General features: G+C 43.7%; 1 protein-coding gene across 2 annotated transcripts in view; it reads left to right on the top strand.

Moving 5' to 3' along the window:
* The window catches only part of LOC147698733 (high affinity choline transporter 1-like), a 150,532-nt gene extending 126,844 nt beyond the window's left edge, over window positions 1–23,688 (top strand). For both annotated transcript variants that reach the window (XM_086933501.1, XM_086933500.1), the window contains 3 exons: window positions 9,717–9,870; window positions 12,536–12,753; window positions 22,155–23,688. In XM_086933501.1, coding sequence (XP_086789627.1) covers window positions 9,717–9,870; window positions 12,536–12,753; window positions 22,155–22,688 — 906 coding nt within the window. In that variant the 3' untranslated portion in view covers window positions 22,689–23,688. The remainder of the gene's footprint in view (window positions 1–9,716; window positions 9,871–12,535; window positions 12,754–22,154) is intronic.
* The last annotated feature ends 2,601 nt before the right edge of the window (window positions 23,689–26,289 follow it).

Below are 26,289 nucleotides of genomic sequence, written 5' to 3'. Positions count from 1 at the left end.
CTGCGTCCACCAATAGCAGGAACTCAGGACAACCAAGGCACCCGACTAGTTAATAGATATTGAGCCATAAGATCAATACAGTTCACATCTCCCTATGATGTGAGGATTACTAAAATTGGCGCCATTATTGGACAGGCCAGTACTGCAAATGGCCCAGGACACTCTCTGTACTTTCATGTGGAAATTTTAATTCATAAAAATTAAACACCCGCAAGAATGAGCACCTAATATATATAGATATCTAGCACTTCTTCCTATGGTTTCAATAACTTCTTCAAGCTTCATTCCTATGTACTCTAATTTGGAAGATGAGTTATAAGTTTGACTTCACTTCTGTAGAATTTATTGCATTAAAACCAACAATGGTAATATGCTATTGTTCCCTAATTCTATCAATTTGTATATGCGTACTAGAACTCTAATACCTAATACGGGACTTTCTTATATTCACATGCAACATAGTTGAGTCTAAGAATCCTACCTGTTCCATCATAGGATAAACTTAGTAAAATGCATCAAACCCCTAGTCTGAGAAGAGTTCATATAAATGTTCAAGCAATAGTTTAGCGTTCATTCATGTTAATAACACACCTTTCTGCAAACTTTTCTGTATTCCCATGGTCCATGAATATAAATCCACAGGAAGCAATTTGTCTTGACAAGAAATCCAAGATCCATGAGTTACAGTTTCTATTTGACTTCTGCGAACTACAGAACAATCAAAAATATTAACATCCTGTGACTCTCTAATCTTAAATATTTGTATGTGAGTACTAGAACCCAGGCCCAGCTCGCCCGTCCCCCTGCTGCGCTCTGCTCCCTCCCTGAGTGCTTTCTCCTTCTTTTCCCTCATTTATTATTGCTTTCTCCTCCTTTCCTTTCAATTTTCTCAGTGCTGTCTCCTGCTTTTATCTTATTTTTTACTTGTTTCTCCTTCCGTTCCCCCTGTTTTTCTGAGTGCGTTTTCCTGCTTTAACCTTGTTTTTCAATGCTTTGCATTTTTTCCTCATTTGTCGCTCCCGCCTGCTGCTCGTTTTCCCATATCCCTCCTAGCCCTGCCCCCCACCACCTCCCAACTCCCCTCCCTCATCGCAGGCCTATTTAATGGAGGCCACGGCGTGACCCCAATGAGCAGGATCCAGGCCCAGCTCTGCCGTGCTGCTCCACTGCTCTGCTTCCTCCCCGTTTTTCTGAGTGCTTTTGCCTCACTTTTTACTGCATCCTCCCCTAAACCCCATTTTACTGAGTGCTTTTGCCTAATTTAATCCTGCTTTCTCCTTGAAGCATCTAGCAACTCCAGCCCCTTGAGACCCTCACAGGTGATTTGCCGTGCTTTGTAGATCATGATTGATTGATTGAGAAATCTATGACCTTGCAATGAGATTCATATATACTGAAGGGGCATTGTCTAACGTAAGAATTCTTCCTTTTGTGCCACAGGAACTCTTGGGCCCAGATCAGGATGCATCACTTTTTTGGTGCAGCCCCTTGAAAAATCTATTTAGGAATTTTCAAAGCCATGCAAAGCCTGATTTTCGTGCTTTTGCCTGACTTTTTTTGAAAGCAACGCAATGCAGCACGTATTGCTGCAGAGAAATGCAACATGGGTGGGGCATGGCCATTCACATGCATTCATCGGTGCATTTTGATGCAAACCCAAGTCTGTAAACCCTAGTTCGCACCAAAATGATACCCGCGGCTGGTGTAACGCGGAGAATATTTGTATTTCTCCTTATTGCTTCCTCTTTGCATGTGTACCACATTCAACAGAGAGGAATACGCATGCAAGGATAGTTTATGTGCAGGAAGGTATGTATTCCTGCACAAAATCTATCCCGCCCATAACGCAGGTACCTTTGCACCATGTCGCAAGGGTGCCTATATTGGCACTAGGCAGCCACAACGGCACCAGTGCAGGGGGATTCACGCAGCATAGCACTACAGCTTGCGTGAACTGTCAGTAAATCTGGGCCTTAGTATTTATTAACATCTCCAGTCTTCATAAGAGCAGAAAAAATTCAAGAAACTGTTCAAAGTTTGTTTTGTTCCAACAATGCGACTTTCTGAACACTTTTCTGTATTCCCAGTGTTCATCAATTCAATTCAAAGTTCTTGGCAAGGAAATTCAATATCCGTGTTGTGGTACATCTAGTGAGGTCTGGGCTTCAACAATATTGTGTCACGACTAGGTAACAAAGACATTTTGGGCCATGAGGGAAGTTATACCTAGAAATGCAAGGTTGCCACTGTTTCTGTAGTACACTCAACAATTCATGATCAGTTGGAACTTGTAGTTCATTGTCAGAGCACTGGTGGTTTCACAATCTCATCTCACTCAAGCTACTTAAGTGCAGATAGGGTCCACACTCCTTGATGACTGCAAGATTTTCCTTCCCTGAAAAAAGCATGTTGGAAATGAAAAGCATAAGACATCTTGATAAACCAGGCACAAGCTCACTGGCAGACATCACGAGAGAGAAACCTGGACAGAGAAAAGAACACTGACATTGCCATGATGTGGCCGTCAAGGAATCGAATGGGAAGCCAATAGATTATTGCCATAAGCGAACTAGGAGGCAAAACAGTAGTCATGTAAACCCTAAACATGGTCTAGATTCTTATGATAGCTGGAGCAACATTATAGTCTATTAAATTAAACACACTAAGTCCTGAACTCAAGTATTTAAAAGTGTTCTCACACATGATAATATAAACAAGGATTGGTAAATACAGTAGGTTTCGCCTATGTGATTAATAATGAGCTGTTTTTTGGTGTAGGTTGTAGCTTGCTGAGTAGTTGTACAATATACGTTACAGAAAGTCTGTTAAAGTGTTATGACTTAGTTTATGTACAAAAGGGCAATATATTATGCAACTAGTATAGTGTGAGTAATAGCAACATTTTATAAAATGAATTGAAACAGGGAAATAATAGAATTAATCAATGTAATAGCAATAGGATGCGTTTAGAGGAGTTCTGACAACTTTTGGCCCTGTTGCCACTGCACCTGCATCGCCATTGAAATCATAGCTTAAATGCCTTCTCGATAATTGCACTTATGACTGCCAGTTTAGTAGTAACATTTTGCAAAATTCAGCGTTCAATGGGATCCCTAAAGCTTTTGGCCCTGGTGCCACTGAACCTGCTACTCCATTTAAATCAAGCTCCTTTTAACTGTAAGATAACTGCAATTGTGTCTGCATGCATAGTGGTCAAATATAGCAATATTAGGTGTTTAGAGGAGTCTGAGAACGTTTGGGCCTGGTGCCACTGCACCTGCTGCACCATTCAAATCATGAACTTGTTGTCTGCAAGTTAACTTCACTTCTGACTGTCTTGTTTAGTAGTGAACTTTAGCAATATTCTGGGTTTAGTGGGGTCCCTAGATTTTTTGGTCCCAGTGCCACTGTATCTGCTGCACCATCCAAATCAGGTACTTTTTAACTGCAAGGTAACTTTATTTGTGACTGCCTGTTAAGTAGTCAAATATAGCAATATTATCTGCTTAGAGTAGTTCTGACAACTTTTGGGCCCGGTGCTACTGCACCCGAAGCCCCATTCAAATCATGACCCTGTTGTCTGCAAGGTAACTGCAATTGTGGTTGCCTGTTTAGGTATAAAATATAGCAATAATAGGTGTTTAGTGGGATGCTTGGAGCTTTTGGTCGCGGTACAATTGCACCTGCTGCACTATTGAAAGCATGACCCTAGGGGTTGCTAGATAACTGGAATTATGACTGCCTGTTTAGTTTGTATAGCAATATTAGCAGTTTAGAGGAGTTCTGACGACTTTTGGGCCCAGTGCCACTACACCTGCTCCACCATTCAAATAATTACCCGGTTGTCTGCAAGATAACTTTACTTGTGACTGTCTGTTTAGTAGTAATATATATTAAGATTTTGTGTTTAGTGGAGTTATGACAACTTTTGGCCCTGGTGCCACTGCACCTGCTGCGCCATTCAAATCAAGACCCAAGTGCCTGGAAGACAACTGTGACTGAACCTGCGGCACTTTTGAAATCATGACCCTAGCACTTGCTAGATTTGCACTTGCGACTGCCTTTTTCGTTGTAAAATGTAGCAATAGTTGGTGCTTAGAGAAGATCTGACAACTTTTGCGCCGGGTGCCACTGCACCTGCAGCACCATTGAAATCATGGCCCTAATGCCTGCTAGATAACTGGACTTGTGACTGCCTGTTTAGTAGTAACATTTAGCGATATTCTGGGGAAGATTTACGAAAGTGACGCATCTGTAGAGATGCGTCACTTTCCCTGCGCCACCATGTAAAACCCTTGTGTCACCATGGATGCGCCGTATTTACAATTCAGCGCACCATGGTGCAAGGATTGACAGATTCATCAGAAATACTGACGCATCTGTTGACGGAAAAGTCATGCATTGCTGGAGTCGTGTCGCAAAAATGACGCAACTCCAGCAATGAATGTTGTGGCCTATTCTCAATACACTGTGTCACTCCTTCTGCCTGCTTGAAGCAGGCGTAAGGTTTTGACGCAGTGGTGTCCTAAAAGTCACGCAGTGAAATCTTGAAGATTTTACTGCGTCACTTTTACTAGGCTTTCCTGCGTGGGAACGCCTACCCTGCATACATTATACCTGACGCAGGTATAATGTCACGCAGGGCTTTACAAGGTGATGCCTCTCCCTAGAGGCGTCACGTTGTAAATGGGCCGCAACTTTTACGCCGCCACTGCGTCGCAAAAGTGATGCAATGACGGTGCAAATGTGACTCAAGGGGCTTGTATTTCTGCCCCTCTGTGTTTAGTGGGGTTCCTAAATCTAACTCGGTGCCACTACACCTGCTGTACCACTTAAATCAAGGATCCGGGCTCTAGTAGTCAGAAGCGTCATCCTGAGCTGGCTAGATTACTGTACCGCCCTGCTTCTTGGTGCACCTAATTTTATCATTAAAAGACTACAAAGAATAGAAACAATAGCCGCCAAGTTAGCCGTAAAGAGGAGACGGGATGACTCTGCATCTGCGGCTCTTATCGATCTCCACTGGCTTCCTCTGGCCCAGAGAATCCAGTTCAAAGCTGCATGCATTGTGTTCAAGGCCCTCCATGGACTTGGACCCGGCCTCTGCAGAAAAAATGTGTCTGGTACTCCCCATCATGAGCTATTCGCTCCTCTACTGCTCACCGGGCCCGCACCACAAGAGCACGGACTTCCAGATGTGGTGGCAGAGCATTCAGCTGTGCAGTGGCACAGCTGTGGAATAAGCTCCGATTTAACATCAGAGAATTAGAGAAGTTTGTATAGTTTAGAAAAAAACTGCAGTAGGTAAACTCTGCGTGTGTAGTGGAACCTCTGTCTTTTCAGTGCCAGGATACCCGCGGGGTACTAAAGCGCTATAAATACTGGAAACATACATACATACACACATATTTTAACTGCAAGGTAACTGCAATTGTGACTGCCTGTATAGTAGTAAATAATAGCAATGTTAGGTTTTTAGAGGAGTTCTGACAACTTTTGGGCCCAGTGCCACTCCAAACACAAAGAGATGATGGATGGAGCGCTGAAACTTTTCAGACACTCACCCCCAGTCACAGATCTGGGTTGAATCCATGATCATTCTTTAGCTCACTTCGCCACCTCAGTTCAGACCCAGCTATATGCAAATCAGCCTTGACCCTGTGCCTCATGGGAACAGTCCAGCCCGAACTGCCAAGCCAGGTCTTCCCTGAACCGGAAACAAGCACCTATTGCACCCTTCAAATCATGACCCTGTTGTCTGCAAGGTAACTGCACTTGTAACTGCCTATTTAGTACTAAAATATGGCACTTTTAGGGGTTTAGTGGGGTGCCTAGAACATTTAGTCATGGTGTCACTGCACCTGCGGCACCATTGAAATCATGATCCTGATGTCTGCAATCCAACAGTACATGTGACTGACTGTTTAGTTTAAAATTTTAACAAAAGGAAGGGTTTAGTGAGGTCCCTATAGATTTTGGCCCTGTTGCCACTGCACCTGCTGTGCTATTCAAAAAAGGTCCATTTTAACTGCAAGGTAACTGGAATTGTGACTGCCTGATGAGTAGTCAAATATAGCAATATCACGTATTTAGAGGAGTGCTGACAACCTTTGGGCTCGGTGCTACTGCACCTGCTTCTCCTTTAGACTGGGCTCGGTTCCGGCCAACTGGAAGAAAGCCACTGTCAGGGCTCTCCTAGAGAAACCCCACCTTGATCCCACGGACCCAACCAACTTCAGACCCATCTCGCTTCTTCCTGCTATCAGCAAAGTGGCCGAACGAATCGTCAACCACCAACTTTCTAATTTCCTTGAAACCAATAAACTCCTGCGCCAATCCCACACAGGGTTTAGACCGGGACAGGGAACTGACACCGCTCTGCTAGCCGTGGTCGAAGAGGCAAGAACCATCATCGACGCAGGAGGATCAGTGGCAGTGATCCTCCTCGACCTGAGTGCCACCTTCGACACGGTGGATCATGCTATCCTCATCCATCGGCTAAGCATGATAGGAGTCGCTGACTCCGCCCTGTCCTGGATCAAATCCTTTCTGGAAGAAAGAACTTTCCAAGTGACGGACGGCACCAACGTGTTCAAAGCCCTGCCACTTCAGTGTGGGGTCCCAGGGGGCTCCTCCCTGAGCCCCACACTTTTTAACGTCTACATGTCCCCTTTAGAGGACATCATCGCCCCATTTGGCATTAAAACAGTCATGTATGCCGATGACACCCAGCTGGTGGTTTCTATCAACCAGCTGAGCAATAGCCTAGACAATCTGGCAAACTGTCTCGAGAGCGTTTTCCACTGGATGTGTGAGTCCCGACTAAAACTGAACGGAGAAAAATCTGAGATACTTCTCCTGGGAAACCCTCACAAACTCCATCCAGCCCTCTCCTGGCCGCCATGCATGGGAACACCCCCTACCCCCAAATCCGAAGTCAAAAGTCTCGGCATTTGGCTAGATCAAGACCTCAACTTTAAGACTCAGGCCAGAAAAACATCAGGCACCTGCCTTGGCCTCATCCGAATGGCGCGAAAAATTCTCCATCTGATCCCCTTTCAATCAAGGAAACTGCTGATGCAGGGGCTGGTGAACTCCAGACTGGACTATGGCAACGTCCTGTACCTGGGGGCTCCAGCATCAGTCACTCACAGACTACAATGCGCCCAGAACGCTGCTGCCAGACTCCTAACCGGAACCAAATCGAGATGCTCGGCTAAACCAGCACTTAAAAGCCTCCACTGGCTCCCGGTCAAAGAAAGAATTATCTTTAAGACCTTATGCATCTCGCACAAAATAATGCAAGGCAGAGGTCCCCCGATTCTGAGATCCTTCGTTAAACCCCACCATTCCAACAAACACCTCAGATCAGACTCCCTCTCCCTCGCCAGCGTTCCGAGAATAAAAAAGTCCCGAGCCGGGGGGCGCTTGTTCTCCTACAACGCCCCAAAACTGTGGAACGCCCTTCCACTTGCCATGCGGAGAGAACACAACCTCCTGGCCTTTCGGAGACAATTAAAAACTTGGATATTCCCATAATCCTGTAATTCTTCTACCCTCCCCTCTGGAATTTAGGTCAAGCCAGTGCTGGGACGCCCTAGGGTAGCTATGAGCTTTATAAATCCCAACTCAACTCAACTCAACTCATTCACATCATGACCCTGATGACTGCAAGTAAGTGCACTTGTGACTTCCTGTTTAGTAGTAAAACATAGCATAGCTCTTGTATATTAACTTTATTTTTAATGTGCAATGTTTATTACAACATTTAGAATTTAAGCATAATGAGTTTATATATTAAGTTGAAAAAAATCAATACCTTTCTTTACAATCTTTTATCTGAATGCATGAACTATCAATGTACTTTTGTAATGGTTTTAATTAACCTAAAAACAATAAAAATACTTACTTACTTACAATCCGATAATGCTTACAAAGTGCAAAGAAATGTACTTAGGCATGAATTGGAAATGCCACACACGTTCTATGGCTAAAGTATCTGCTTTACACAACTAAGTAATAAAAAGCACGCATTCCAGCATACTGTTACTAGCGGTCAGCCTTTTCCGTGGGAAGAGATCTTATCTTGACAGTGAATGGGGCTTAACCAGTGTGAACAGCTTTGGTAGAAGTATCGTAAATGCATGCAGGCTGTTATCCCTGCTTGAAAGCTCCGATGTCTGTTTTTTTACTGCGTCCTATATTTTAAAATGTATCTCTGCTAGAAAATCAATTGTACTGTAAAGATATATACTTGGGAAGTCCCTGTTTTAATGAGCATGCATTTTATATAGCACCAAATGTAACTAAGGACATAGACGGCAATTAGTGGCGCTTTTTGAAACATTTATATATAAGATCAATAGTCGCAAATGTAATCATGCACTGTTTGCACTACTCACCTTATACTTGACATTTTAGCGTATTTGGCACATGTTTTATATACTCAATAACCACTATGCTTCTATTGTTAATTTGATTACTTAAAATTTACTTTTCTGCCATACTAAAACTCTGATAAAGAAGAATTATATGTACATATGTAGTGACCAAGCATATTGCATGCTATAAGCACAAGTCACTTTTTGTATATATTGTACTACAACTGCATTTTGATAATTTAATTGTTCTGGATTCGTTGCTCAGCCTATTATGCAGTTTGTAATAGAAAATGTAATTCATGTTTTATGTATGCTTATATGGATGTTTTTTTATACTCCGAATAAAGCTTTGAATTGTTGTTGTTGTTGCATGCAGTCAGTGGAAGTTAACAAAAAACTGTTTCACACAAAAGCGGATGAACACAGTAATTCGGCTTTGGAAACTGATAAGTGCCCCCTTTTAAGATATATTAAATGCAAGAGATTTCACAAGCACAACGCAGGCCAAACCTAAAAAGAAGGCTCTGAAATAAAATGTTTGCCATTAATCAAATAATTTGGACAAGCAGGGAAGCTGATATTGATTCCAGGTTATAAGTTTTCTCAATTTGAAATTCAGCCACCAGATGCATATATCTGCCTGTCTCTCCCTCCCTCATTCCTGTTTTACATCAGAGGCTTTTATTATTCGTGCACAATGAGAAGAGCCAACACAGACATAGCAGACTCAACTCAGGGCCCCCATGTCCCCACTTCAAGCTAAAAACGCACTTTTTTGAGCGGTGTCACACTCGAACACCTTTTTGAAGCTACACCCCTGTCAATTATTATTTGTAATAAATGAGTTTGTTAACTATGTTTAAGTGTTCCAACATAGCATAATCTCAAATGACAAAGGGAATGAAGTTATGCTTCAAAAGGGTTGGTTTATCTATTTAAGAATTCTCCCATTAGACACTACCTAAACACTTCTAAACACTACCTACAAATGAAAGAATAGTGTCTAGTATTGTAACTGAGAGATTGTGTACCTCTCAGTGATATCTATACAATATATGAGCTCTGCAGCTTTAAAAAAAATGTAACTCACTGCATCTTGGACACATAATTTTGTTAGGAAAGGCTTTCAATATTTTCTAGATCTATATTAATTCATGGCGCCACTAAAATGATGATGCCCCGTTCTATCATATAAGATGTGGATTTTGTATAGCAGTTTATGATGTGCACTTACAAAGGTTCATCTAAATGTGCAGATTCCTTCTGTGATTCAAATTGCTGGAAGCAGCATGGTCTACAGTGAATGATGTTCTTTTGTATGCATTATTGTTTTAGATTCTAGGAAGCATTGCCTGGCAAGTCTACTTTCAAAGAGTCCTTGCTGCTTCCTCCACCTCCCAAGCGCAACTGACGTCCTACATCGCTGGGTTCATATGTGCAGTTATGGCCATTCCCTCTGTGCTTATTGGTGCAGTGGCAGCATCCACAGGAAAGTAAAACGACTTATTTAAATGCATTAATATCATGTTTATTATTAGAACATTGGAATGTGGAGCACTCCATTGTAGACAATGGAGTGCGCCGTGCTTTTATGGGCCGGTAAAGGCCAGCAGAGCAACATTCCAATGTTGTACAAAGGCCTCTCAGAGCTCGAGGGGATTTAAATCCCTCGAGCTTCGAGAGGCCTTTGTTTAATTTGTTAGAACATTCTGCCTTCTAGTGGCAGAATGTTCTAATAGCCTTATAGCCCTTCGTAGCAGGGCTATACCGGCTATTAAAGTCCCGCTCCCTTGTTTAACGTTGGAGCGAGCCTTTAATAGAAGGTATAGCCTGGTACGGCGGGCTATAAGCCTATATTATTACTATAGTTATTATTATTACATGTAGAATGCAACACATATCTTGTCAAAGTAGCAAGTGTTATGGTGGAAGATGTAACTTTGCAAACTTAAAGGAAACCCTCTGTGGTTCAAAATACTCTAAACCTATGATTGAAGTCTTCTAGGCGAGGACAACAATGGCATCTCTGCTGGATCATGATCTGGGGAACTAACTCCATTATTAGATTCTGAGACACTGGATTCAGGAGATTCACAGCTCGGTAGTGAAACACAGGCAGGACCATGCGCACACAGCAACAGTAAGTGAATCACATTAAGTGTAATCCACACTTTCAAATAAACCCCAAAATATAGCACATTTGACAACTAGAAACAGTGATGTCTACTAGAAGGAGATAATTACTAAAATTAAACACCAATAGGGATCTACAACATCAAATGCAACTAGAGTACAGTATTGTATTGTATTGTATGTGAGACGTCTATAGCACACTGTCACCCCACGGGTTTCCTGGTGCTTCAGATCACTCAGTAGACGCTGTGTGTGGTACATTGTCCTACAGCCAGATGGTCATAGCTGCATCATGGTTAGACTAAACCCTAGGGAATAGTCGGGTTTTTAACTTCTTTCTGAAGTTTAGTAAATTCTCAGTTTGTCTAAGATCAAATGGTAGGATATTCCATAGGCGTGAGGCTGCAGAGCTAAATGACTTACCACCCATTCGGGTTTTCTTGAAGCTAGCTGTGCAGACTAGTTTTGCTGATGTAGAGCAGTAGGTTTCTAGTGGGGGCATACCAGAGGAATTTTTCCTGCAGTGGCTTAGAGTTATGCTGTATCCAACCAGGTATTCCCTGCGATAAAACGTTGGACACACATTTGGTATCCAGCCAATAGGCACAGAAGAAAAAGAAAAAAAGGACCTCCCCAGAATAATCAGGGCATGAGTGGATGGAAGACCATTAAAAACATGGCCATGGTGGTAGCATCATCACTCATACTGAGGTCAGGCTGTTAAGGTATCCAAATATGCAGAAACAGCCTCTCTCTAATTGACAAGAAGGTTTTGACATCTAGGACAACCCTCAACCTTGCTACAAAGAAGAGACAAGCCAAGATCCCAAGGTTGACAAAATCTCTTTTCAGTGTCTGGAGATTCTTCCTCCTTGAGGCCATACAAGGACACACCTCTGAAAAGAGAAGTATCAGCAGACAAAAATATCACCATTCTTTGTCCAGATTAGAACATATACTCAATGACTCTTCTCATGTATGGTCACAAAGACTATGCGTCCCTGACTCTCACCAGCCTGTTTATTTTTTCTGAGAAGCCTCACAGCCCTCTCCCATTAGTGGGTGTTGCCCTTCCAGATGTTGCATGTCCTCAATCAAAACACACTCAAAAATGATCTTCAGTTCTCTCTCGGATCTAGAAACTGGACATCCAATCACCCTGAAGGTGGCAGACAAATTCTCATTTTCCAAACTTTTAACTGTTTCCTCCAGTAAGGTTATCGGCAAATCTTCACAGGACTGAAAATGCATTGAATTCTCTGTTTCCTATTGAAAGACTATGGGCTTTGCCATTGTGACTGTTTTCTTGTCAATGATGTGCACTAGAATTCCACTCCTGTAAATCTTAAGATACATTCCACTTTACCATCTAGTGACACAAACCTAGCCCAGCCTAACCAAGCCTCAAAATAGTGCTCTGTTTAATTTCTCGAATTAAGTCATTATTAAGTTTTCACATTTTGTCGTACCTGCCTGCTTAGCCAATTCTGCATCTTTGTTACACAGTACATGGGGAAGAAAGTTATAGAAACACGTTTCTACATCAAATAAACATGTTGCAACATTTACAAAAAGTTATAGAAAAAACAAACATGGCTTTTCAATGGAAAGTGCGGTTGAACAACAACTACAGAAAAACGACACTTTGGCTCTGTTTCAAGCCTTTTGCATGCACATGGACAAATCATAATCTAATTAAATAAATACAACGACTGAGAAGATAATTACTCTGAACCTTTTGTGCTTGTTTCATAACATCTTGATATGGTGTGCATCTTGCCTTTGTGATTATGCTTGTATTGAAGCAATGCATGAAGTTATGTGGTACCCTACACAGAGAACCTTGTACTTCTTGATCATTCTACAAATAGTGCACTTACTGGTGTTCCCATGACTATTCACTGTTGTTGGTGTGTTTTGTTGGTTCATAATCAATAGGTTTCTCTTATACTGAAGTAGACCCAAAAGAGAAGTTGTTAATTATGCTTCCCAGGTTTGATCTTCTCTTCTTCTCACTTTAGACTGGAATCAGACCAGCTATGGCTTGCCATCCCCTGCTGCAAGAGGAGAATCAAGCATGATTTTGGCGATTGTCCTGCAGTATCTCTGCCCAAAATACATTTCTGTTGCTGGCTTAGGGGCGATTGCTGCTGCCGTTATGTCTTCTGCAGACTCGTCCCTACTATCCGCCAGTTCCATGTTTGCTCACAATATATACAAGAAAATGTTCAGGAAAAAGGTGAGGAATACATGTGTGATTCATACAGCATTTCGGTTGTTTTGTTTTTGTCCAGAGTTTTATATAGCGCAAACTTGACCCGAAGGTATCAGAGCTCGTTACATGAGCACCAGTTGAGTTATAGATAGACACATTCATTTTTTGTAGGCATTGGGAGGTTAGGTGATTTGCCAGAATCACAGGATGTTGAACATCCCTACCAAGACTGCAACCTGGTTCCCCAGCTTCGAGGTCGACCACTCTATCCATTATGCCACGTCCTCTCCCTGGTTAAGCCACATCAAAGTTTTTGTTGATAGTATATACAGCTGGTGTCTTTTTTTAGGTTTCTCTTATAATTAAATAAAAAATATTAAAAGTGACTTACAGCATGCTCATTACTTACCGTTACTTACCATTTTCTGACTCCCAGGTCTCTGTCAGTTCTTGTCTTGTTTTTTGTCATTGACTGCTCATACCCTCCGACTTCCTCCAGGGCTTGAGAGTCTTAGTCTAAGTCATGGCGACTGGACCAACTTCTGCTTCCTGTGGCCAGTGTCCTTGCACTGGAAATAGGTTAGATACTCTTTTTTAGGTCTCGCCTGGCGTTAGCAGCGCGCATGCGCTGCCCTCGCCATGCGAGAGCCTTTTGGAATCAATACGGATTCCATGTGCGCGCGTGCAAGTGGACAAAATGTGAAAGCGTATGGACAAGAGATGTTCGCGCGCGTGCGCATGGCGGTTTGCTTTCTCTTTCCCTCCCTTCCCTGTCATCCACATGCTGTGCAGCTGTTAAGGGTTTCTCTAGGAATCAGTTTGCTCCTTCCAGAAAACCCAGGTGAGTCTAAAATTACACAACTGTTTGCGGTTGTTTGAAAACCACAACCTTCCCAACTTGAATGCTTCAGCAGTCAGTCAACTTTTCGAATCAATACGCATTTAAAATAAATAGAGACTCGTTCATATACTATTGATTTAGGATACTAAACCACATAAAACACAGAGCATGACCAGCAACAACACATACCACAACAAGCATTGAAAATACGTTAGGTCTCGCCTTTTATTAAGGTAAAGCCATTTGATTTGCTATACAATACCATTAGCAAAGCAGATGGCTTTAACTTAATCAAAGGCAAGACCTATTGCATTTTCATTGCTTGTTTAATTTTCCACATGCACTCTTACAGCGTGCATGTGCCTGCAGTCCCTCCACAGGTTAGCCCCCAAACCCATGCCTAAGAGCACCCCTGGTTGTCCCCTCTTACCTAGCAGCAGAAGTAGCGTGACCTTTCCGCACCGCCTTCTCTCCATCGTCCCTCCCACAGATTCTTAAAGATTGTGGTCCCAGCTTTTTCTTAGGGGCTCATTGTGCAGGCCATCCTGCACTGTGCCCTGCACAGCTTTCCGCCGGACAAGCACCCAAGCCTGGGACCCACAGCAACTAGCACAGGGGAGATCTGCTCAGCCAAGACCTCCTCTTCTTCTCACCTAAAACACTGGTGTAACAAACCTTGAGGGGGCCTCCATGCAAGGCCGGGGGGTGTTCAATCAGGAGCTATGCAGCCAGAGTGCTGTGCTGAGTGGGCCCACTGGAACTGGGGAGCCCCCGCACTGCGGGGGCTGTGGGGTGCTGTGTTACGCCCCTTAGAAGTGTACGGATCACCATTTTTCAGAGTACAGGCAGCTTTTATAAAAACATTTTAAAGTTTTATAAAGTATATCAGCGCTTTATAAGAGCACTCGTTATATTGCACAAAGACGCTTTTTTATGGCACTGGAGAGATTAGGTGATTTGGCCAGGATCACAGGATGTTGAGCTGACACCAAGACCTGAACCTGGATCCCCAAGTCAGCAGCTCTTTCTGTTATGCCGCATCTATATTATATTCATCTGCAAAATGTACTAAAAACATTGACAAAGACAATAGATTTCACATAGGTGAAACCTTTTGGCTTTGCCAATGCTTGTTATATATTGTCATTTCTTCTCAAAACGCTCAGCTGGGATTTTGTTGTGCACCAAAGTGTTACCTGCATGCATAAGAAAGGCACTTTTTAAACCTGGAGTTTTACGCTTACAACTTTTTTCTGCCATTAAGACAGGATTAATGTTTAAGCAAACTCTGTAAAAGTAGGTAAGTAAGAAACAGTAATAAAAAGGTAGGTTTGTGGGTATTCACAAACCTCATACACAAACCTCATACGGGTATATGTCCCCCATTAAAACAACTGGCAGTGCAGGAAAAAGGTTACTTCCTACGTTTTTTCAAATGCAAAGTCTGAAATTTCAGTACACAAAAGTGCTTTGTGATTCATAATTACAATTCCGAATCCCAATGCACGCATTGTGGCCCCTGCATTATTGTAAGGTAAAAGGGCAGACAAAGGTCCATTCTCTCGCCCTCCCTGAAATGTGCAAAATAACTTGGGACCCTTTTGAAATAATAAATCATGGGATGGCCTGTGCCTCCTGAGGGCAGGAATGGCCTGTGCCAGCTGAGGGCAGATACTGAGCATTTTCAAAGTATAAGCCGTCCAGATTTGATAGTTTACACTCTGCTTACAAAAATATATACCCAATAATTTCTTCGGAAAATCAATAACAGTCATATATTTTCATAGTATTTCAAATGTGCAACATTTCGTGCAGAACTTCTATTGGGTGGACAATTACACCTTCTCAAAAGAGGCTGGTTTCAATGCAGTTCTTGTATTGCACTGTGACTAACCTCTTCGTCGGCACAGCAAAGGTACAGGTTGCAAATGTTTGGAAATCGGCCGCCCCAATGATATTAATGGGGCAAGAATAACCTGAAACTCCTTGCGACCTTTTGTGAATGTCACGTAGTCCTTGCTGGGTGAATGACCAGATTTAGAAAGTCAAAAACCTGGACATTTTGCAAAAATAGAAGAAGGACTCAATTCAACATCTTCGGAGGGGCAGCTTTCATCAATATAAAAACAAAGACATGGCACAATGGGAATAATTATAGTCCATTTTTAAACCCAGTTTCATGCATGTTATTGAAATAGCTTTCTAATAAGAGCTGCTAACTAGTACTGGTTTGTAACACATTAAAACGTGTCTCCATTGTTTGAAGTCGACCCTCACTGAAATCCAGGACCTGACCTAAAATTGCTGAAATCTGCCGGAACTGTACCGGCAAATCCAGGACGCCTGGTTTCCCTACCTGGTGGCATATTTATCAAAGGTTCACGCAACGCAGGGCAGCAAGCAAAGCTGTTGGGCTGCGTTGTGTGAATTGGAGGTGAAAAGCACCACATCTATTAAAATATGAGCTCTGCAGCTCTCTACCTGTGCTGGAGCACCTGAGGCTGCCAAGCACCAATACAGATACCATTTCACACTACGGGCAGGATTGTTTTTGTGTAGGAAGTACTACCTTTCAGCACAGTGCAAACTTGTGAGGCAATTCTTTCTTTCTATGGGTGGTGCACAGTGCATCAGAGGAAGTAATGGTAGAGAAGTGCGGCTCACTGGTTAGAGTGGCAGACCCTGATGCAGAGGTTTAGCCCGGGGCCAGGGTTCAATTCCCGCCTCGGCGGCTCTTGGACTCAATCTCCCCGGACCTGATAATTCTCGCCTCGGTGCCTATTCCAAACATGGAGTCCCACTCTGCAACTCTGGGAAATAGCTTGCATAATCTCTACAATGGCCCCAACCACGCTTGGATGCCTGGCTTCACCTTGGGGATGCCCTGGAGTGGACATCTCACAGGAAAGCCAGGAAGGGTTCCTCGGCGGTATGCGTACAAGGGCTCTTGTCAGGCGGCCACTGAAGCTTGCACCACACAATGCCCCTGCCATACTGCCAAAGATCGTAAGAACACAACTACTAACAGCACACTTCAGGGAATAGTAATTTCTAATGCATATTGAATTAAAAACCAGCTGTTGTTGTGGTCACCTCTAAATTAACCAGACAGCGCCACATTGTAACAGACTGTCACAAGAGCCGGTGTTGAGATGCCTTCGGGTAGTCGTGCGCTATATAAGTGCGTAATTATTATGAGGAGAAATAAACATATTTCTCTTCTTTATGCCTGGCTGGGCGGCAAGGTGTCGCATTTTGACGCAAACCCCTGGTTTACGAGCTTTAGTGAATCTGGGAATGCGCCAAACTGCATGGGCCAATGCATGGGAATGCCCATGGTGCACACATGAAACACCTCCCAGACGCAGTGTAATGCAGCACAAGGGACTGCTTTGCTTTACATTTTTTACCAAGTCAGGCAAGTTGATACAAGATGCAAATCGGCCTTTGCGTGGTTTACTAAATATCAAAGAACATTTTGCTTCGTGGGTGTGCCAAAAAGTGGCTCAACCACAATGCAAAATGATAGTAGATCTGAGCCCTGGTTCATTCAGTCCCTTAACTCAGTTTGCATGGGGAAATTAGTGCACACTTCAGTAAAGATCCAAAAGTATACTTTTTTAGGGACTCCGCATGAGCCAGAGAATTAAGTGCCAGTTTCAGAAACCTTATGAAGTCTTAAGTTTCACTTATCATGCACCTTGAAATATATATATATTCACTGAAAAAAACAAAGGATAAAGTAACGTTATAGCTAGGTGAAAATTACAGTCACAACATCATCTTTTAAACTTAAACAAGCATTTGCAATGCAATAGGTCTCGCATTAGGAAAGTTTGAGCTATTGGCATTGTAAATGACAATTTTTTTTATGTGTTGGTTTTGAAAATGGATAAATTAATAGCATTGTTATTTACAATGCCAATAGCTTATACTTTCGCAAATGTGACACCTATTGCATTTGTAATGCAATATATGTATTGTTGAGAGTGGGAGAGCGTGACAGCGGGAGAGTCAGTGAGTGGGTGGGTGGGAGAGTCAGTGAGTGGGTGGGTGGAGTGGGTGGGTGGGAGAGTCAGTGAGTGGGTGGGTGGAAGAGTCAGTGAGTGGGTGGGAGAGTTAGTGAGTGGGTGGGAGAGTTATTGAGTGGGTGGGAGAGTCAGTGAGTGGGTGGGAGAGTCAGTGAGTGGGTGGGAGAGTCGGTGGGTGGGAGAGTGAGTGGGTGGGTGGGTGGGAGAGTGAGTGGGTGGGAGGGATAGTGAGTGGGAGGGAGAGTGAGTGTGAGGTAGAGTGAGTGGGAGGGAAAGTCAGTGAATGGGAGGGAGAGTCAGTGAGTGGGTGGGAGAGTCAGTGCGTGGGTGGGAGAGTCAGTGCGTGGGTGGGAGTGTCAGTGCGTGGGTGGGAGAGTCAGTGAGCTGGTGAGAGAGTCAGTGAGCTGGTGAGAGAGTCAGTGAGCCGGTGGGAGAGTCAGTGAGCCGGTGGGAGAGTCAGTGAGTGGGTGGGAGAGTCAGTTCTTCATTTCCTCCGAGGTACTCCTCATCAGTGTCATCCGCAGATAAGCATCTCTGTGGCTCGGCTCTCAGCAGTGCCACATATAACTGCCCTGTAGGGCACGTGCCAGATAGGACCCTAGCGCGGTTGTTAGCCCCTTCAGAATTAGCACCCTCAGCTGCCTGTCAGCCAGCTAACAAGGAACACGAAACCTGGTTATTTTTGCTACTTTCAAAGTTTTGGCGCGCAGTGGGAGTTTGCTAATCCGAGGGGACGTCCTGAGGTCCCGTCGCCTCTGGAGGGCAGCGAGAGGTTAAGGAGGAGCGAAATCCTTAATAAACCAAGAGTTTGTCCACCCTGGCGCTTATCCTGTCGGCCCAGCACTGTTTTCGAATGAAATGTATAAACCTCTGTTGCGCACTCTCTGCTGCACCGTGTCCTTTGGCAATATTAAAAGGTTTTTCTCAGCTACTGTAAAACAATAAGCTGATAATTGGGGCATTAGGACACGGTAGGAAGCACCCGCAGCTGCGCTCGAGACTGCTCTCGGAGTCAGCGCGTGCAGAGGGGCACATCTTCCTTCGCTGAGCTGGCCTACCGCTGCTATCTGGGGAAGAAGAAGCCCCTCACCCTTCCAGAACCCTCTCAGGTGAGCCAGGGTCTCGAATGTGAATTTGTTTATCTCTGGGTCCCAGGGCTGACGCACGGAGCTGTTGACATTCTATGTTTGATGGTCTGGAGGGTCCAATGCACTGAAGGGGTTTGAGTCCGCACGGGAGGCCAGGATTAATAAATGCACAGTCTGCATAGCTGCCAAGGTTTCAGATTGCTATGTGTGACATTTTCATAATTTCAGTGTAATTATGAGTGACATTTCAAGGACTATGAGTGACACTTTCTCACAAGCAAAACCAAGCAATGAAGACGAGGGAAAAATACAAATATCGCAAATTACACCCATTTGAGCAACAAAAAACTAAGAAATTCTTAAAACTCCTGCAAAGCACCAGAAATGGAAGGACAATGACTGAAGACGGACTGAGGGACTGCAGTTCTCAGTGACAGAGGGAAGGCAGGCACTGCAGCTGCTGAGATTGTCTCATTGATTGGATCCTTCATAACCGCACGCTAGCCTAAAAAACAAATCTTACAGCATAGCGAGTGCAACAAGGAGATATACTGTCACTCATTCTCACAGCAGCTGGGTCATGTCATTACCTTGACAGGCTGCTTCACTTCTCTCGGAGGGACACGAGGCCCTGCAGCCCCAACCCTGCTCTCACAACACACCTGGGAGGGCAAGGGACGGGTTCAGTGCCTGCAGGCCCGGTGCCAGTTGAGGGTGAAATACTCCGGGAGGAGGGACTGCTGAGGCTTGTGTTGGGACCTGGCCAGTGTTCTACCAGCACCACTGGTATTTATTTTGCTGTACAGGCTGGCACAACAATAAGCAAAATCATGAAAGCAGTATTTGTATACATTATCTGTACATACTTCAAACAATAAATATAAAGCACTTTTAAATGTGTGCTTGGGCTACTTTAACGAGACCTGGTTAATAATTGTAGGCAACAAAGGCAAAAAAGTGATGTTATAAATAAATGTATATGATTTTGTTTAAAATCATATTTCATATGATACACGGGACTTTCAGACTTTTAAAACAACAACTGGCCAGTATTTTGCTGGTGGAAAGGAAACAACCGTAGCTGAAGCAAAAGCACTACAAGTACCAGACACAGGTTAGTTTATAGTGGTGTTGTACCATACGGAAACAGGGTGTGTGTGCTGGGGTTTTAGGAGACATCATAAGTAGCATGGTGTCATAAAATGAATCGTAATTCTTTGCTGCATGTTTTGTCTACATGTTATATGAAGGACTTGCAGCCCTACACTGTAGATTGTGTACCGGAACCAGTAGTAAAGAATCATGGTGCATCGAACGGTCCCAGAATGACACACTCGATCCCCTAACTCCGACGGAGGCCAGGCAACACTTGACGCTAGCACTAGCAGGAGTGTTGGGCGCGTGGAAAAACAAAACTTTAAGCAGGCGCCCACTGTTGTGTTTGCCTCGGAAGTCAACCACTGCATGAGTACAGTGAGAGGCGCAACTTGGCAGAAGATGTGAAAAGGCAAAGCGCAGTCCCCCTGGATACACACGAGGCACTGACTGTCTATTTAAAGATAACAGTGTTGACGAGCAAGGCACGGGTTCAGGCAGTTTGTGCGATGGATGTAAATGACCTGCACAGGGACCGGGCACAGAAGTTAGTTCTGCAGGCATCAGCCACGTGACAGAGAGTTGAGACAATCGTGGGGTCTCAGCTGCTAATGCAGCCAGCTGAGCCCAGCACCAAAACCGTGGCAAGAGCCCGATGAAGGCTCGAGACACTGTAAGCAGCCTTCTACCAGGTAGACGCCCGGGCTGCTAAAATTATTAAGTGGTGTTATAATCGTGGTTAACTCAACAATGGTAGTTATGTCTGTCAGTCTGAGTCAATATTTTTATTGTAGTCACTGTGCACTGCACCGCGGCCAGCTAAGTACGAGCGGCATCAGCACGACGATATCACAAAAAAGAAGCAGACTGCGGCAATTAAGTGTACCATGAGTTCAAATCAGAGGGACTGAAGAGGAAGTGCAGGAATCTGCTCCAGTGACTATAGACTCCTACGAGCTTTGAATTAGACAATCACACATCAGCTCAAGTCCTAATTCCCTTCTCTTTGCTCCTCTTCGCGCATCCTTCTCAGGGCAGATTTTAAATCAGCCCTGCTCCGTGTAAACCGGAAGTCAGGCACTTTTGGCCGAGACGGGGGCGGGGCCTGCAATCCAGCAGGAAGTTCCGCCCGCCGCCGCAGAGGAAGAAGTGAAGCCGGCCGACTCCGACCAGCGCTGCAGAGGAGACACGGAACACGCCGAAAGAGCCCGGTGAGTGGGAGGGGAGGGGAGGGGGGGGCCAGGGCTAATGTGAAGGCCTGTGTGTATGCGTGTGTGCGTGTGTGTGTGTGTGTGCATGTGTGTGCGCATGCGTGACTGTGTGTGATTGAGAGAATGCGAGGCAGGGGATAGTGTGCCTGCGTGTGCATGCGCGCGCCTGTGTGTGTGTGTGTGCGTGCATGCAGAGGGGTGGGGGCTGCCTGTCTCTGTGTGTGAGCGAGGGCTTGCGCCTGTGTGTGTGCGTGCGTGCATGCAGAGGGGTGGGGGCTGCCTGTGTCTGTGTGAGAGCCAGGGCTTGCACCGCGCATGCGCAGGTATCAGACGCGCGCTCCCGCGAGGAAAAACGCTCGTAACAGATTGGTGTCCTCATTCCCAACTCATTCCCAATACGAGCGACAAAAGGTCTGAAGCAGACACTCTCAATGCTCACGCATTGAGAGTAAGGTCTGCTCGACCTAAAAAACCACACTGGAATTCACCAGTTATAGTTATCCCTAGTACCTAGAACTAACGTCCTACCGTAACTGTAACTCATGCCCATGCCATGCAGTCTTGTCATTAATTATGTCATTTCAGATGTTGCAATTATGTTATCAATGATGTTATAGAACATGTCATGAACTATGTAATAAGTGGGGTAATTAGCAGTGCATGCCATAGGCCCAAGTTATAGTTAGATTACGGTAAACATTTAAGAATGTATGTAAATACCACCTCTGACAACATCACCAATCTGCTTACTGCCTCTCTATGCGTATACCATGCATCGTGCTTTGGAGGTGCTAGTAAAATTAATTAACCTAGCGGTAAGTACACATGTCTTTAAATTTAGTAGGGCTTCATGACCGAATAAACTTTAGACGGTTAGATAGATAGATGTCTTTAGGTAATTTAAACTCCTCAAATGCACCATTGGCCTTAAAACCATAACTAATGACAATGTTGGACTGTGACCTATTAACAATCTTAGTTGCCCAACCTTGCAATCAGGAAGAAAATATTTGCTGTGCAATGTAAGAGGATCTAGAAAATAGATCTAATCTTCCTGTTGAAATTAAACTTGCATGATGCTATGTTTCAATGAAGCAAGGTTTAGTTTAAAGATTTGGATAAGCTGAAAAATTGACATAATTTGTTTTTTCCTTCCCAGGCTTCCGAGACAGAGATACTGTGCATTATGCGGATCTCAATGGTCGTGTTTGGATCAGCGGGCACCGGTCTAGCTTTCCTTTCAAGCTCTATCTATGACCTGTGGTTCCTGAGTGGAGAGCTGGTGTATGCCGTCCTCTTCCCCCAGCTGTGCTGCGCCCTCTTTATCCCAGGGACCAACACATATGGCTCAGCAGCGGGGTTCCTCTTTGGCTTCGTACTGCGGCTGCTGGCCGGGGAGAATGCGCTTAGGCTCCCTCCTGCCATACATTACCCAGGCTGCAGGCTAGTGGATGGCACCTACGTACAACTGTTCCCATTTAAAACATTCATAATGCTGTGCTCCCTGGTCACCATCATTCTGGTTTCCTACATAACCACCATTTTATTTAAGAAAAACATCATATCAACAAAGTGGGATGTGTGTGGCGTGGCACAGAAGAGCCGTGCATCGCTGTCGCGTCCTGCCTCAGAAGACCATGCCGATCAGCAAGCCAGTGAATTGTACATGGATTCTTTAAAAGGAAATACTTAGTACAAATGTGACATATTTATACTACTCTAAGGCATGTAATATAATATTGTGCATCTTTCTTTTCTTTGTCATTCAAACATTGGTATTGATGAGTTTAATTAAAACATAATATTGCAAGATCAAGATCATATCACATTTTCAGAAAGGTATTTTAAGTTTGTGGAGAACCACATATTTTACAGTATGGTTGCAGATTTTTTTTAATGATTAATTTGTGTGTATTCTTCTCTGGATTATCAACTATGATGGATTCCAAGTGGATCTTCGTTTCCAGATTTCTCATCTTTAATTTGTGTGTATTCTTCTCTGGATTATCAACTATGATGGATTCCAAGTGGATCTTCGTTTCCAGATTTCTCATCTTCTGAACTACAATATTTTAGGCCTGCATCCTTTATTCATAGAGTCTCTAAAACCAAACACTGTTGTCTATTTTGCAGGCAGAGTTGAAAGCCTCCACAGTACTAGAGACAATGATAATGACACTTTAATATGTGTATTCAAGCTCTTTATCGTTGTGTTTTGAGGTCTCGCTTCTCGACAGTTTTAGCTTTCTGTGGTTGAAGAACTATTGCCTACAGCACAATACATAGTGTGGGCTTTGAGTCATTCCTTCTTCATGATGGAATGCTTTCTTGCCTATCTCAGTTGCCTGGTCCATATTCTTGTATTTGTCCAGTCTCTAGAGCAAACTTTTTCACCATGGTTCTGTTTGGTTGTATCCTTCCACAACTGATATCAGGGAACTACTTTTTCATGTCGCACTTCATGTGAGTGCATGTCTTTTCTGGCTAACTCTTCCCCATCTGCTAGTTCCCCCTTTCATCTCCACCATGCAATCTCTCTAGAGGCTATCCACAAGCCCCCAATCCCCCTCCACCTTCCTTGCTCATGGATTGATCTCCTTCTTCTATCATGCACGTTATATTGGTTTATTTGCTTATTTAGGAATTCATGTATTTACTTCTTTAAATGAAATTGCCTTGGAGAAGGCTTGGAACCTCCGGGCCACTTGTTTCTTCATATCTGTGGGGAATCATATGCATGCTTTAAAATGGTCGTACTAAAATGGACATGGGGAATCATGGAACAGTAAATTAAGGTTTTTAAAAATATGCCAAAATGGCCTCTAGTGCGTTATGATGCATGCACATAAAAGAAAAACATTCCAAGGTGGCCGCTCATGCATACATGCATGCAACATGATGTACCAGCAGCCACCCAGGAATGATATTCCTGAGAAAAAAAAAATGAAAGTTGGCTGCCCGAGTTTGTGCATGCAAACGGATAGTGCCATGCTTAATTTGTAAAATACATAAGTGCCAGGGCTCTTGTCAGGCGGCCACTGAAGCTTGCACCACACAATGCCCCTGCCATACTGCCAAAGATCGTAAGAACACAACTACTAACAGCACACTTCAGGGAATAGTAATTTCTAATGCATATTGAATTAAAAACCAGCTGTTGTTGTGGTCACCTCTAAATTAACCAGACAGCGCCACATTGTAACAGACTGTCACAAGAGCCGGTGTTGACAATTAAGTGCCACTGCTGAGCATTGGAACCCACCGCCTCAAACAAATCACTGGACAGTGCCAATGGAAACAAGCAGAAGTAAAGGCAGCACCTTGTGAACGTTATTTCCTTTGTGTTACATGATCAACACAAGCCTATTGAAAAATAAAGCCAAAAGGGCCCCATTCACATGTACAGGGATACACACGCACTGGCCTCCACTTAAGAGTGCATGGTATTCACAAAGATGATTATGCATTTTTATTGCAACATTAACACAAGATGAACTAATATTGTGTGTGAGGAAATCGTAATCAAGGAGTGGGAAAGTTTCAGAACACACACAAATTCAAAGGTTCTGTTGCATTTTCAAAGTCATCTGATCCTGTTCCCACCCTGGAAATGGTCCATATATGAGATATGAAGTAGAAGAGAACATTGCCCTAATTCAGGGGCAGATTAGCAACAAATAGCGATATTTATCACTAAATGCGGTTAGCGCATTTTTTTTATCGCCGCCTATCGCCGGATATTATCGCACATATAACATGCTATTAGCAACATTTATCTCCAATGCAATAAAATATCCGGCGATAGCGGCTCAATGCATGAATATTGCTGGGAATCCAGCGATATTCAGGCATTAACGTCAATGGGGATTTAACCTGAATATCCACCTCGCATTGGATATACAACTTGTTTCAGTCGCTAACAGGTTGGGTACGCCCACTTTGCATGTCATTAGCGATAAATATCGCTGTCATGCAAAACGGGCCCCAAACCTCTAGCTATCGCCTAAAAGCTGTTGCTAACTGCTGTTAGCGACAGCTTGCTAATAGGGCGATAAAAATATCGCCGCTGTAGCAGGAAAAAGTCGAGCTAAAGCTGCGATATCGCCCTTACTAATATGCCCCTCAGTGCTTAATTTGTACAAAACATAAGTGCCGTCGGGAGGCCATCACAGTTTGTACCACACATTGCCACTGTACTTATACAACTACTGACCATCATACTGCTACAAGTTGAGATTTCATACTGTTCGAGGTAGCCAAAGCTTTAGGAAAGGCTTGGTTGGCAGATATTTTTTCTTTTTAATGTATTTTGAATTAACAAACAACTGTTTTTCTGCTCACCTTTAAATTGCAAAAAAAACAGTGCCACCATGTGGCGGCTGTCATAAGTGCAAGTTCTGGCATTTAAGTGCTGGTGCCGAGCACCGGAAATCACAGTGTCAAATTAAGCACTGTCCTAACTTGCAGATTACTAAGAGCAGGGCCTCCTCCACATGGGAAAAAATTGCACTGTAGAGAAAACAATAAAACTGGTAGCTCACAAAGACGATGGCATGTTGCTATACATCTTGGATAAATATGCATGCAGAAGTGCCTCCGTACAATTACAAACAAAAATAATTTAAAAGCATATCCTAGAAGCATGCCTGCAAAACTGCGGCTGTTGCAGCTGTCCAGGCGAAAGCTTTGTGTAATCTAGAAATAACTCATATCTGCATCCATGCGATGTCACAGACCTGCAGCTGCACAGCTATCACTTTTATTTTTAGTTGAAAAATGATAATAAGAAGGAAAACTTCCTTAACATGCTATGGGCTTCAATACTAAAAGCCCAGTTTTTGGAGCAGGGTTGGCCTACCGATATTGAATGGGGAATGCAATGTACTGGGTGGAGTAAAAACCGCAAAACCCATAATTATGATATGTGCTGTGACAGGAGTTACTGATATATTGGAAATCATTGGCGTACCTGTAAGAAGTAGACAATGGCTAATGCACACCTGGCATATCTTAACACAAAACCAACACAGACAAAATAGAAGGGATCTGGCACCTGAAGCACATTTGTTATTAACTTAGCAGTAAGTAAGTAAAACTTTATTGTGCAGTTAATTAAAACCTTTACAAATGAGCACAGTTTGAAACAGCACTTAAACTGCTGCTAGTGCACATAAAATAGCGGGCACCCCTGGACTCCTGAGGGGATTGATTGAAGTCCACTGAGCTAATAAAATAGTACAGAACGAGCAAAGGTTTTATGGTCAACGTCTCAGCCACATAGCAAGAGCAGCGGA

Source organism: Lissotriton vulgaris, chromosome 8 (genome assembly GCF_964263255.1).
Source record: "Lissotriton vulgaris chromosome 8, aLisVul1.2, whole genome shotgun sequence".
In the NCBI taxonomy this organism is placed as follows: domain Eukaryota; kingdom Metazoa; phylum Chordata; class Amphibia; order Caudata; family Salamandridae; genus Lissotriton; species Lissotriton vulgaris.
The sequence above is the reverse complement of the archived record's forward strand: the minus strand, read 5'-3'. Positions and strand labels throughout refer to the sequence as shown.